Source organism: Montipora foliosa, chromosome 13 (assembly GCF_036669935.1).
Source record: "Montipora foliosa isolate CH-2021 chromosome 13, ASM3666993v2, whole genome shotgun sequence".
Lineage (NCBI taxonomy): Eukaryota > Metazoa > Cnidaria > Anthozoa > Scleractinia > Acroporidae > Montipora > Montipora foliosa.
This window is the reverse complement of record NC_090881.1, coordinates 17,959,529-17,974,075: the sequence shown is the minus strand read 5'-3', so window position 1 is coordinate 17,974,075 and position 14,547 is coordinate 17,959,529. Positions and strand designations below refer to the sequence as shown.

Below are 14,547 nucleotides of genomic sequence, written 5' to 3'. Positions count from 1 at the left end.
TTTCATGCATATTCATTAATTATTGTCCATTTCATGCATATTCAACGAATTTCATCCATATTCATTAATTATTGTCCATTTCATGCATATTCATCAATTTTTATGCATATTTATGACTTCATGCATATTCATGAATTCCTGTTCATTACATGCATATTAATAAAAATTCATGCATATTCATTAATTCCTGTTCATTGCATGCATATTCATTAATTCCTGTTCATTTCATGCATATTTACGAATTCAGGCTTATTCATCGAATCTCATGCATATTTATTAATTCCTGTCCATTTCATTCAAATTCATGAATATGCATCAAATGTAATGCATATTAATAATTCTCCATTATGAAACATTTTAAATTCCTTTTCAAGGTAATAGACCAATTCGGCTAACTCATTGTTGTACCCAATTCAAATCTCTAGGGGTTAAGATGCTTTGTGTATTGCATTTGCATGATAATGTAGCATTCACATTTAAATGATATGGTAATACTTGGAACAAAACGTTTTATTCCCAAAAGATTTGAATTGGGTACAACACTGAGTTAGCCGAATTGGTCTATGCCTCAGGCCCCAACCTTTCACTCAAAAATTCATCATTTTCCCTTTATGATTAAGTGCCTGTGAAGTGAAAGGGTTCTCTATCCTTATCAATCTTCTCTGATTTCAAGAGGTAATGAAATTAAATCACATCAAATATTTTCAATATGGTCACTCAACCAGAAATGTACGTCAGGTAAGACAAACATTACGAGAACTAAACCAAATTCATCCTTGGAACAAGAGAAAAAGAAAGGCAAGTCTGTCTCAGTTCTAAAGTTTCATCATTTTATTCATAACACTATCAAATGTTAATTGTACAGGACTCTTCCTAACTTTGCACAGTCAGAAATCGCAAATGACATGGAAAGATAATTATGGAGGAAAAATGCTATTATTCAAAACACTTACACTTAAAATATTAACAATGAAATAAAAAAAAATTAGTTGCTTTGAAATCGTGATTATTACATATGAACCTAGGGAAATCTGTTGTCATTAATTAGGCTTTCCTTCAACTATCAATGATTATAAGTAATATTCGTATAGCAAATGAGTTGATTTCACTAAAAGCTAAGGCAACAAGTGAAATTTCTTTTTTTGCAGTCTTCTATTCGTCCAGCTGACACAACAGAGCTGTTGTTCCCTATTCAATCCAGCAGTTGGATGGTAGATCAGTTGGTAGATACAGAGCAACAATGAAGCTTGAGGAATGATCTAAAAAAAAAAAAATACAAAGATGACCCCAACTAAATCACTTAAACATAAACATATTACCGCCAATAACGAAGCAGCTTTTTCTTTGTAGCAGCACAATATGATTACTGCAAAACTGGTATGTTTGTAAATACATACTAGAGGTGCACATCAATTTGGATGTGTCACAATCAATACCTACTCATACAAATATTTCTTTGATGTTTGCACTTAACTCACTTGGTATAAATCTGGAGAGAAGTGCTAAGTGAGCAAGAAACTGGTTTGTTATTTCCTATCTCGGGGGCTGTTAATATCTTATGAAGGAACAGACTTCACAGCCTCCACAACTTTAAAATAAGATAATTGAAATAGACAGAGCAAGAATCAGAAGGAAGCTCCTGTGCTTACCAGTGCTGGACAAGACCAAGCACAAGCAGAAGTCTTGGTACAGTGGGCAAGTGTAGTTCATTCAAGGCTCCATGCAAAAGTTGGGACAATGCTGCAACACAAAACAGAAAAAGGTGAAACTTTGAAACATCTGACCAAAGCAAGATTAAAATTTAGAGACTTCAATGCCATCCTAATACCTAATGTCGTACAATAATAATAAAGTATTCTAGTTTGTCTCACAATATGGTCACTTGTGATTTAGATTGTGACGTTTCGACTGCATACTGCTAGTTTTCATCACACGATGAGGTCAACTGGTTACGCGTCACCTTTGAAGCAGGATGCTCTGCTGCAATTGGTGCATTTCGATCTTCGCGTTTTCGGTGTGTTGTTCCTTAGGCGGTCCACTGTCATACGGTTCTCCTGTTGTTGGGTTTCTTGATCGTGGGCATCCACGCTTCCGGAATTTCTATTCCACTATACCTGTTGATGTTGCTGTTAAGGTGAAGTCTTACATGAATCACCTCTTGGCCCTACGTGTGCACCAATGAGGATAACAATCAATAAACTTTACTTTGTTTCAAAGCGGCTTGTGTCCGGTGTTGTTAGCGTGTTCTGAAACAGGGGAGGTCTGGGTAAGGCAAGTCTTGCATAGGTCTTCTAGTCTCGCGGATGTATACTTGACCGCATTCTCAGGGAATCCTGTAAACCACACCATTTTGTTTAGTCAGCTTGATAGCGTCTTTTGATCGTACTAGATGTGATGTTAATGTAATCTCCGACTTGAAAACAGCCTGTATGTCTTGTTGCTGTAGGCAGTGGCGAAGTTGTTCGGATAGGCCTTTGACATAGAGTACGACCGCAGTAGACATATACTCGATCGTAGGCTCAGCACTGCTACTCGGTTTCCTGGTCTTGGTGATTTTCTGCAAGAAAGAAAGACAGTTACAATTATAGAGACAAGAACAGAAGACAGGTGCTTCTTCTCCTTGCAGATATCAGAGGGTTTGGTGCACTTGTTGGGCGAGACGTTGGGCGCACTCGTAGAGGCACTTGACAATGCCGCATTTTACTGATTGCAGGTGGTGGGAATCATACACAAAGCACTGATCAGTGTGCGTAGGCTTCCTGTATACGCTGGTGGTGATTCTCTTGGAAATGCAGTGTCAAGGAAAGCAAGTTTGTAGTCATTCTCTGTCTCCATGGTGAAGCGAATGGAAGGCTGCTGGTTGTTCAATTGCTGTAAGAAGCTATCAACATTTCCACGATCCAGGATTGTGAAAGTGTCATCAACGTAGCGTTTCCAGATCCTAGGTTTGTAGGCCAAGGTACTTATTGACTGTTGTTCGAAACTCCATGTATAGGTAAGCAATAACAGCAGAGACCGGGCTTCCCATGGCTGCTCCTTCCAATTGTTCGTAAATTGATCCGTTATACTGGAAGTATGTCAGAAGGTCAGCGATCTGAGCAGGTGTTAGTGTTGTGCGGTCTGCAAGGTTGAGGTTGTCCTCTAGTTTTTGTAGCGCGGTTTGTGCAGCGGTGTCGATAGGAATGTTGGTAAACAGCGACTCTACGTCAAAGACAGCATGATTTCGTTGTCTAGGATAGTCTCGCTGCTAATGGTGGATACGAAGTGAGCTGAATTAGTCACCGTGAAACCCGAGTTACCTGTTAAAGGAGATAAGATGTTAGCTAAATAAGCAGATAAACCATATGCGAAGTTGTTAACGCATGACACAATAGTTCTTAAGAGTATATCAGCCTTGTGAATCCTTGGTAAACCGTATATTCTAGGTGGCTGTTTGTGTTGAGCTCTGATTTTGTTGTAAACGGCCTCCGATAGATATCCGCTTCGCTTTAAAATTAGTAGCTTTTCAGACAACTTCCGTGTCAGATGATCTGTCGGGTCTTTGTTGAGCAGCTGGTACAGTCCTTTCAAGATGAGGGTAGACATCCGTGGTATCCATGACTATGCTGGAGTGCCCTTTGTCCACTGAGAGCACCATGATGGACTCGTCCTCTTTTAAGCGTTTAAGGGTGTCTTGAGTTTCTTTTGTGATGTTGGGCTCTGGTGGTTCTGCCTGTTGAAGGATATTGTTAACAGCTCTCCTGACAGTGTCTGCTTGTTCAGCATAGAGTTGTCTGGTGGCTGATTCGACCTTGGCGATAATCTCTGTGGCAAGGATGTGAGCAGGAGGTACAGCAAAGTTCAGTCCTTTCTTCAGCAGGGCTATCTCTGCATCGTCGAGGGACCTAGAAGATAAATTAATAACCCACAACATACAGCATATAAATTGGTGATGTAGCCGCCTGTTTCTCGCGCAGAAGTTTATCAAATTTCTGCTTATGTCTGTCTTTGGTGGCGTTAAAGACTCGCTGGGTGTTGGTCTTGAACGGTTCTATTACCGTGTTGGTGTCATTTGTCAAGAGAGTGGATGTTATACTCTGTGCTGTGGATTCTGCTTCCTTCCCAAGGGAGATGCAAAGAAGGAAGCAGAATCCACAGCACAGAGTATAACATCCACTCTCTTGACAAACGACACCAAGAGGGTAATAGACCAACACCCAGCGAGTCTTTAACACCACCAAAGACAGAAATAAGCAGAAATTTGATAAACTTCTGTGCGAGAAACAGGCGGCTACATCACCAATGTTGATAAAACTAACTGGGTTATTAATTTATCTTCTAGGTCCCTCGACGATGCAGAGATAGCCCTGCTGAAGAAAGGACTGAACTTTGCTGTACCTCCTGCTCACATCCTTGCCACAGAGATTATCGCCAAGGTCGAATCAGCCACCAGACAACTCTATGCTGAACAAGTAGACACTGTCAGGAGAGCTGTTAACAATATCCTTCAACAGGCAGAACCACCAGAGCCCAACATCACGAAAGAAACTCAAGACACCCTTAAATGCTTAAAAGAGGACGAGTCCATCATGGTGCTCCCAGCGGACAAAGGGCGCGCCAGCATAGTCATGGATACCAACACCTATCACACTAAGATGTCTACCCCTATCGAGAATGGACCATACCAGCTGCTCAACAAAGACCCGACAGATCTTCTGACCGGGAAGTTGTCCGAAAAGCTACTAACCTTGAAGCGAAGCGGATATCTATCAGAGGCCATTTACAAGAAAATCAGACCGACACAAACAGCCGCCTAGAATCTACGGTTTAGCAAAGATTCACAAGGCAACTGTACCCTTAAGACCTATTGTGTCATGCGTTAACACCTTCACATATGATTTATCTGCTTATTTAGCTGACATCTTATCTCCTTTAACCGGCAACTCGGGTTTCATGGTGACTAATTCAGCTCACTTTGTATCCACCATTAGCACCGAGACTATCCTAGACAATGTAATCTTGGTGTCTTTCAAGTCGCTGTTTACCAACGTTCCTATCAATGCCACCGTACAAACCGCGCTACAGAAACTAGAGGACCACCCAAGCCTTGCAGACCGCACGACACTAACACCTGCTCAGATCGCTGACTTCCTGACTTTCGTATTGAGATCCACATACTTCCAGTATAATGAATCAATTTACGAACAATTAGAAGGAGTAGCCATGGGAAGCCCGGTCTCCACTGTTATTGCTAACCTATACATGGAGAGTTTCAAACAACAGGCAATAACTACTTTGGCCTACAAACCTAGGATCTGGAAACGCTACGTTGATAAAATGTTCACGACCCTGGGTCGCGGATTCGTTCATAGCTTCTTACAGCAATTGAACAACCAGCAGCCTTTCATTCGCTTCACCATGGAGACAGAGAATGACTACAAACTTGCTTTCCTTGACATCGCAGTTTCAAGAGATCCAGGAAACCGAGTAGCAGTGCTGAGCCCATGATCGAGTACAAGTCTACTGCGGTTTTACCCTATATCAAAGGCCTATGGGAACAACTTCGTCGCTACCTACAGCAACAAGACATACGTGCTGTTTTCACGTCAAAGACTACATTAAGATCACATCTAGTAGGACTGAAAGACGCTGTCTAGCCGACTAAACAAGATGGCGTGGTTTACAGAATTCCCTTTGAATGCGGTAAAGTCTACATCGGCCAGACTGGAAGACCTATGCACGATAGAATCAAAGAACATGTGCGAGACTTGCCCGTACCCAAACCTCCCCTGTTTCAGAACATGCTAACAACACCGGACACAACCTGCTTTGGAACGAAGTAAAGTTTATTGATCGTGATCCTCATTGGTACACATGCAGGGTCAAAGAGGCAATTAACGTAAGACTTCACCCTAACAACATCAACAGGGATAGTGGAATAGAAATTCCGCAAGCATGGATGCCCGTGATCAAGAAACACAACAGGAGAACCGTACAACAGCGGAAGGAACAACACACCGAAAACTCGAAGATCGAAATTCACCAATCACAGCAGAGAATCCTGCTTAAAAGGTGACACGTAACCAGTCGACCTCATTGCCTGATGAAGACTAGCAGTATGGAGTAGAAACTTTGTGATCTACATCACAAGTGATCACATCGTGAGACAAACGAGAATACTTTATTATTATCCTCATACCTAGTTTACAAAAATGAAATAAAGAAAAGTTAGGTAGGTCTCTAAATCCTAAAGAGATCGTAAACCATTAAAACTATAACAAAAATAAACCTAATTTCATGCATATTCATGACATTGAGAAGAATTGAAGAATATGCACAAAAGATTTGCATGTATATTCATCGATTCTCCTCATTCCATGGATATTCATTTGTTCTTCTGCCATTAGTGATATCAATGAATTCTTCATATAGGTAAAGATTTGGACTAATTTAGGCAGCGACAATTTTGATACGAACCAGATTGTTGGGAAGTTTGTGTGAACTTTATCCAGCATTAAAATAAGCAGAATCAAAAGGACAATGGGTTAAAATTGTTGCCATCTTGGCGAAAATCAAAGACGCTAACAAGGTAAACGTCATCTCTGCCCTTATAAATGGCTGACGCAAAAGATTTGCAACCCAACCCCATGGACAACTGAGCTTGTCAACCCAATGGATACAATTTTTTTTTCAGTCTGTTACCTCTCTCACCTGGAAAGCAATGTTTGAGTTATGCATTCCAAATATCTCTGACTCATCAGCAATCGGTAGACTGTCAATACAATCCCTGAACTCTGGGAACCATCATATGCGGGAGGGAAAACATACCTAGAGACACCATACAGGAAGACAACCACAAATTCAGTGCTACTTTAACCTACCATCTTTCATTAGAGCGAGTTTCAATTGAGTGTCGTAAAACCAAAACCAAAATAATTACTTTGGTCAATCAAAAAGGAAGGAGACAATCCAGTAAACCAATCAAAACTCGAAGTAATTACATGTAGCCGACACAAAGCGTGGGAAAATGTGCACGCGCGAGCCACGATTGGTTTTGGTTTCACTTCTGATTGGTTGGAAAACTCAGCACGAGAAATACGAACCAATCACTGAGTGAAGTAATCATAAACCAAAGTAATCATCTAATTACTTTCGACACTCAATTGAAAACCGCTCTATCAGGAAGTAATTTCTCCTCACTGTGCAATAGTTGTTTGACAGTGCCAGCTGAGCAATTATTTTAAACATCAGGCCCCAGTTGTTCGAAGGCTGAAAAGGGCTATCCAGTGGATAAATCACTATCCACTGGATAACTCAATTGGTTTTGCTAGTGTTTATCTGCTGGATAGTGATTTATCCCGTGGATAGTGTTAACCACCGTTTGAAAAACCGAGGCCAGGATGCTTCGCTGTGGTGATGATTTTGTTGCAAAATGGTAGCCATGTAAATTATTTCGCTGCATTCAAGCAGCTCTTGTTACCTTGTCACAGTCAAACATTTTTTAATCCCAAGCTATAGTTAGAGGCAAATTAGGACTAATTGTAATGGAAGAAATATTTAAAATTGCAGTTATTTTAGAGTTGAAAGGAAAGCAACTAGTAAGTTTGATCAAGTAAGGAAAATGAAATATGTTTGCTTATTGGGCTTAAAGAAACACAGAAATGCAAGATGAAGATTAGGAAGAAATGTACAAACAGGCCGATTAAATCCTATAATTTTTGAGGCTGGTTTTCAAAAGCGACGCAAGCATAAGCGCTTAATGCATTCTGATAATTAGCGACAGTTTGTTTGGACGAAAGCCATTACGAAATGAGAAGTTTTAAACGTGTCTCCAAATGGCTCACACCACTTTCAACATGCAATTTCAAGGGATCATCTTATTGGAACTATTAACTCTACAAAACCGCTTCACATAACAGCAATGGTATGGTACCATGCGAGATACTAATAATTGGTTAACTAGATGAACTTATTAAACAAATATTATTGCTTTTCATATGGTACCATAAAAAACATTGCCATTTTGTGAAACAATTGTGTTCATTCAATCCTTCAAAATAGTACTGATAGGGGAAAGAACGCAAACTAGTTTGAGCCGCCTTAATATCAATGCTACAAAGCTATGGTATACTGATAGAAATTTGAAAATTTAAAAGGGCCTAATGGATTGGAAAGATGCGCATCCTTTAAAATACCCTCTCTTGTTAAAGGAATTTTCAAAAGCCCACGATTGACTCTCCTTTGTAACAATTACACAATTTTCATAAGCTCCCTAAGGCTTGGAGGTTTTATCAGAAAATGGGCTTCAGGTTTAAGCCTAAAAGCTTGGTGAATGGAGGGTTGTCCAATACTCCGACATTATGAGATTCATGGTACATCACAATAGACATTACAAAGTGTCCTCTAACCCTAATCCTTAACAAAATGGTAACAGTTTTCTGAGACATAAAGAGTGGGACAGTTTGTGATGTCTATTGTGACATACCAGGAATCTCATTATGTCGGAGCATTGGACATGTGTGGGTGAACGGAAAAATTGATACAGTTTATATTCTCACCCGAGCTAGAAAACTTGGAACCATCTTAAAGAATCGCTGGCAAGAAGAATCTTCCAAGAATGGTTGTCAGGCACCGCTGATCACAAACATCAGTAACTCGTCCTCCATATGTGATCTGTGAAGAACAAATAAATAATAAAGAAGTGAAAACCCCGGAGTTCCAGCTCTTAACCATGCAAGTAATAGACCTTATTCATAAATAGCGGTCAATTTATAATTCTTTTGTCGAAGTGCAAATTAGCCTACCAAGCCTTGATACCATACAGTGAATTGAAAAGATTTCTTGCTCTAAAATGAGGCTTGGTAGGCTAATTTGCACGTGGACAAAAGAATTATAAATGTGACTGCCATTTATGAATAAGGTCTATATCTCGCTTAGTGCGTGATCTGCTATTGCTAAAATATATTAAATAGAGTTGTAAACCGGCCTAAAGCTTGTCCAACTTTCTTGACTTCATTCCATACTGCAAGCAGTCTCCCAATTTTCTTTTTGCCTGTCTCGCAAAGACGCGATCCTCGCAACATTTTCATGTGTTCCAGTCATGCACCTTACAAGGATCGCGTTCTTACTTGACTGTCAAAGAGGAAAACGAGACTGACTGACTGACTGATTCTCTCTTAAAAGTCTTCTCCCCAACAAAGCATCTACGATATTCAACAATCCGTTGTCACCCTTATAGGAACACTACAGTTATCTTCTCCCCTAATAAAATTCCAACAAAAAATGCACGAAATGTAAAATCTTTTGGATTGAGTGCACATTAAGATGGCTCAAGCCAGTTTAAATAGGACATTTGCATGATGACGCCATTTGACTACAAGTACCAGAATCCTTCAAGTTTTGCTTGTCTCATGTTAATTAGAGCTATTGTTATTTTTACCCCACTGGGAATACAAAATTTAAATATGAAAAGAAAAACAAACTGAATTGTGATAGTTGTAGTCAAATGACGCCATTGTGAAAATTGCTTATTAAAAGCAGAATGAAACGGACAATGGGATAAAATTGTTACCATCTTGGAGACAATCAAAAAGAAGCTAACGAGGTAAACTTCATCTCTGCCCTCATAAACGGCAGATGTAAAGGATTTGCATCCCAACCCCGTGACCAACTGAGCTTGTCAACCCAATGGATACAAATTTTAGCAGTTCATTCTCTCACCTGGAAAGCAATGTTTGCGTTATGAATTCCAAGTATCTCTGACTCGTCAGCAATTGGTAGACTGTCAATACAATCCCTGAACTCGGGGAGCCCATCATACCCCAGAGGGAAATACATACCTAGAGACAACATACAAGAAGACAACCACAAATTCAGTGCTACTTTAACCTACCATTTTCCATTATCAGGAAGTAATTTCTCCTCACTGTGTAATAGTTTTTTGACAGTGCCAGATTAGTACAGAAATAATTAAAAATTGGGAGTCACCGAGTTCATTCTTGAGATCTAAGAGCTTACAGGCAAGAAATAGGGTGTATTGAGATGGCTCTTTTGTTGCTGTGGTAACCTGTTATGTCATTTGTCTAATACAACTTGAGAAGCAATTATTGGTGTTTTAAATGATACCATAATATTGCTGTTACCCGAATCAGTTGAGAAGATCCAATCAATCCAAATAGTACAAATTCTTGGAAGCGGCGATGAAACTGGTTTGAGGATCCTTAAAAATTAACCGCGCATTTCCATGACAGAGAAAAGAAACAGTTGCTTTTCACGCAATCCGTGAATGAATCATGGATGCGTTACCGTGCAGATAGGAACTCACTGTTTCTTAGCAAAAAATTATTGAATCCGTTCCATTCCATTTTTGCTCTGTGGCGTCAATGCACCTTTATCAAGACTGGTTACAACTGTCATTTTATAAAGCAAACCTTTTTTCCTGGCCAATGAAGAAGAAGAGAAAATCCCAAGGAATCTGTCCTTCTGCTGAGCACATCTTTACATTGTCCAGAGCACTTTTGCGATCCGGGTCAATGAACTCATACTGTTTAATGAACATCAAAGGAACAAAAGATAAGTAAAAGCATGACAATTAGTGCCCTGTGCCAAGGCGCTGACCACTACATAAACATGCACAGCATCTTATTGTCTCAAAAGTCTTTTCTACCTCTGCATCAACTGCTGTAATATTCCAGGAAAAGTATACTTGAGCGTATTTACGATAACGGAAATGCCACTGCAAAATCGTCATGGGAAAAGACTTAGGGTGCGTTCGAATGACCGTTTTCTGGAATAAGAATACGCGGAGTGATGATTTAAAACGGTACGTCTTGCGTTTTGAAGCAACAAGGATAATAAAGATATGTTTAAAATAGCACTTTAGCAGGTGTTTGGCAATTTTAATGTGAATCTCCGTAGAAACAAACGATTTCTAACTTCTATTCCATGTATTCTTTTTCCGGAATATGGTCAATCGAACGCACCCTTAGTTGGTATGGAGCTCAGAAACAGCTGGAAGTCTGGCCGGAAAAGTGTATAATGAGCGTTTCCATGGCTAACGCCCAGGAAGCAGGAGGGTGGCATTTCCAGAAGATGAAATGAAAATGAAAACCCTGAAGAAACCCCTAGTACTAATGTTTTCCTCAAAAACTTCATCGTAGACAACACAAGGTGAACGATGCATAACATTAATAGCTTGTACTACTGGTAGTAGAGAGGAGACAAGAAAAAAGTGCGTGCTTTGGATCATGGAGCCTCAAAAATATGATGTAAAGTACAACGTTGCAATTCCTTTGGGAACTGTCTGACTTGAGTGTCTTAACAGCAACAGAAAGTTGGATGAAAGCTCTAAAAACACTTGTGACTGATCCAAAGTAGAAATCAAGTTAAATTAATGAAAGCATGTGAACCCAAAATGCCATTTTCTTGCTATGTGAAGAGGATTAGTGTCTGAATGAAAGAGTTTGTCAGCTTCTGTTTAGCATGAGTCGCCCTTGCCCACCCCCCTTCCCTCAAACAAACTCGGCTTTGAGTTTTAGTCACTATTTCTTACCTGGAGGAAGACCCAGTCTCCTGTTTTAGTTGCATTGGGGATCATTTTCTTGGCCACAGGCCCCTGACCTTGACCCAATGAGATGGCCTGGGTCCTATGAATGGAAAGCAAAAGTGTCTTCTAGCACAAACTGTAATTTACGCAAAATAAAATACAACAAAACCAAAAAATGATTGTTTATGACTTACTTCGTAAGCTTTACCAGGGGGAGGGGCGGGGGGACCTCTCGAAACATTTGGAGGCAGTAACTTTTCCAAGCCTGAATTTTAGATTACACCTTTCCTCAATCATATAACAGTTTTAAGGGTCGTCACACAATACTTCTCCACATACTTTCTAGTGGTCACGCAATATGACCATGATGCGGCACAGAAAACTTAGGGGGTATTTACATGAGCCTGGGATAAACTCAGACTGGCATTAGTTCGTATCAGCCTCCATGCATTTCTTCCTATGCATTTACATGTGACCAGCATAGTCTGAGTCTGTTTCTGGACCGAGACGAGAAATTTTTGTACTGGTCTGAGTTTCAAGCCTGTATGCTTTTGGGTCAGCCATAAATTTTATTGAACAAAACATATCATTTTGTCCTGAAACCAGGCACCAAGTATTTTGTCCTTGTTTCAAAAATTTCATACCGGCATAAGTGCATACCAGTCAGAATTCGTCCCGGGCTCATGTAGAGGGTGCTTGTTATTGCGTTACTGGCATAACACTGATAATAAGGAATAAGGAAGATTGTTGCGTGACAACCTCAGAGCAGTTGAAATTGGACTAGTCAATGAAAAAACTCCCTAATCCTTCAGTCTCACCTTTCACTGTAGCTCATTTCTCAAGGGAATCTGAGGAAGGCACTCCAGGGATTCGACGCAGTTGATAAAATCAAGATAAGAGGTGTGGTGGGTCCCACATGTTGAGGTCAATTGACGGACTCTCCACAAAGGTCTTGCTAAGATTTTCCCACACAAAATCCACAGAGGAAAAGATGACCTGTGTGTTAATATAATATGAATTTTAGAGAGAGGATATAACACAGCCACCCGGATATATGAAATTTCTCTCTGAGTGTTCAAAACTATATATTTATTGCATAAACACCAATGAAATACTAAATCATTTCATGAAAGGCATTGAAAGCTGAGATTTTCATATGTAACCCTAGCAACAGTGATCTTTTCATGTGTGAAGAGATCATGTTTTTTCACGAAAGCTCACTTGGTATTTCATTGGTGTTTATATAATAAAGTACTTTAATGCGCGCCTATAGAGTGGTTTCACTCATGTGATCATTATACGAACATCACACGAAAACACTCTATAGCAACAAAGGTAGACAACCTACTGATGAGTGCAGAAAATAGCCCATTGAGATTGGTCAAAGTAGCACACGCTTTATGCAAATTTCCTTTAACTTTCAACCAACCATTCTTCAATAAACCACTTTCAACTTTTCAACCAGCAACTGAGCATTAAAAGGCAAAACTCAAAACAATCAACGCCCACACGTACAGGACAAGACTGCATTTAAGGCTTAGGATTAAAACAAACAACTGAAGATTAGGGAAGGGGAGTAAAAAACATGTGTTTCTTCTTCTCCAGACCCCCAATGTATTGCTCTCTGGTGTTAATTTAAGATGTGCGAAAGAAAATGTTGTGCACACATATCCCTCGGTTCTTTAAGCAGCAGTACGATTGAATAACCAGGAGGGTGCAGCTTCTGATGTTTAGAATCCCACCACAGATCACTTTATAAATAGTGACCACCTATACATTCTTTTGTATTTACCGTATGTTAATTACACTTTAATGGATGTATGGTAAAGACGGTTGGCAAGATGAGAAGAGAAATGAATCAGGGTCTGTTTGGCTGTGGGGAGAACTGCAACTGTGTCATCCCCATCACAATCATTGAGGCAGAACTCTATGAACTGGTGCTGAGCAGTACACTCTTCAGGTGGAGGTGGCCGGCCCTTGAGTAAAAAAGTTCTGGCACTTTTCTGTCAGAGTACCTGCAGCTCCTTAAGGAGAGAGCAAGGTATTGGAGTTTGTGGAGCAGACGTTTGAGGAAATTCGAACTGATCCATGGACCACTGCCAGATTTTTTTGATGAGTTAATTACTTCTTGTCAGATTGTGACAACAATCTGTCTTCGATTTTCCCAAAGCAAACCCCATAGATTGGGGTAATAGTTCTTTGTCGTAGCATCACCGAAGACAAGATTTGGTCAAACGATTATCTTTGGGTAGTTGCCTTCGAGAAGAAGGGGAATTTGGCTTCAAACAAGTATTGAGTCATCTTTTCGGCAGAACAAGCTCTGCCTTCTGACTTCACTGATTTAATGATCGATGATGAGTCGTCCGTTCTAAACAAGAATTTGTCCCTGATAGTTGTAGACGACCATCACATTCTCAAAACTTGCTAAAACACTCCAACATGAAATTAAATTAATTAAATACAGTAGTTTTCAAATAGCTGATTGAATTTGACATGCACATAAATGTTCCCAAGCTGTTTAGTGTTTATTTACATTAGCAATAAAAGAGGCGAAACCGTCTGTCATCAGTTTCCAACCAGGCGGTTTGAGTAACTCAGAAGGGACTGTGAGCAGTCTACTGAATGAATAACTGAACGTTTCGATAAGTGCTTTCAACATCGAATTTGGCCATAAGAGCACTGTTCCCATATGACATAATTTCATCTATAATTGAATCAATTTTCAGGTATTGCACCGAGAAGGCCTCCTTGGAGATTCTGCCATTGACGCTACCACCCAGTGGACTAGAAAGGTCAAGGATGAGGCGCCACTTGCCAGGTTGACACTGAAATTATGCCTAAACGGCTCACATGAAGATTATCCAGGAGTGGAGATTGATAGGGGCCTCATAGAAGCTTGTTTCTTAGGTAGTCATTGATAACTGCTGGTTGTGACAGTGCTGACGGCATGTTTCCAACAACTGAATGCAAGGACACAGAACTAGAATTGAAGCCAACGTGAAAGCCAAAATGCAAAGCTGAGA

At 40.1% G+C, this 14,547-nt stretch overlaps 1 protein-coding gene and 1 pseudogene across 10 annotated transcripts in view; one reads left to right on the top strand and one right to left on the bottom strand.

Annotated features, from left to right (window-relative positions):
* Nucleotides 1-709: 709 nt before the first annotated feature.
* LOC137981794 (uncharacterized) lies at nt 710-5,487 on the top strand (annotated as a pseudogene).
* Nucleotides 815-14,547, bottom strand: part of LOC137982663 (dynein axonemal heavy chain 1-like) — a 21,154-nt gene continuing 7,421 nt past the window's right edge. For 5 of the 10 annotated variants that reach the window (XR_011118779.1, XR_011118783.1, XR_011118780.1 and 2 more), the window contains 9 exons: nt 12,343-12,520; nt 11,531-11,624; nt 10,410-10,522; nt 9,700-9,818; nt 8,538-8,652; nt 6,691-6,807; nt 2,206-2,557; nt 1,650-1,740; nt 815-1,259 (listed from right to left, as the gene is read on the bottom strand). Coding sequence is in view for 1 of the 10 variants with exons in the window: in XM_068829796.1 (XP_068685897.1) it covers nt 9,794-9,818; nt 10,410-10,522; nt 11,531-11,624; nt 12,343-12,359 (249 nt within the window). In the remaining 9 variants the exon portion in view is untranslated. Of the gene's footprint in view, nt 1,260-1,649; nt 1,741-1,960; nt 2,558-6,690; nt 6,808-8,537; nt 8,653-9,699; nt 9,819-10,409; nt 10,523-11,530; nt 11,625-12,342; nt 12,521-14,547 lie in introns of those variants that run through there. The other 5 variants (XR_011118777.1, XR_011118778.1, XR_011118781.1 and 2 more) reach the window with 5 other exon arrangements.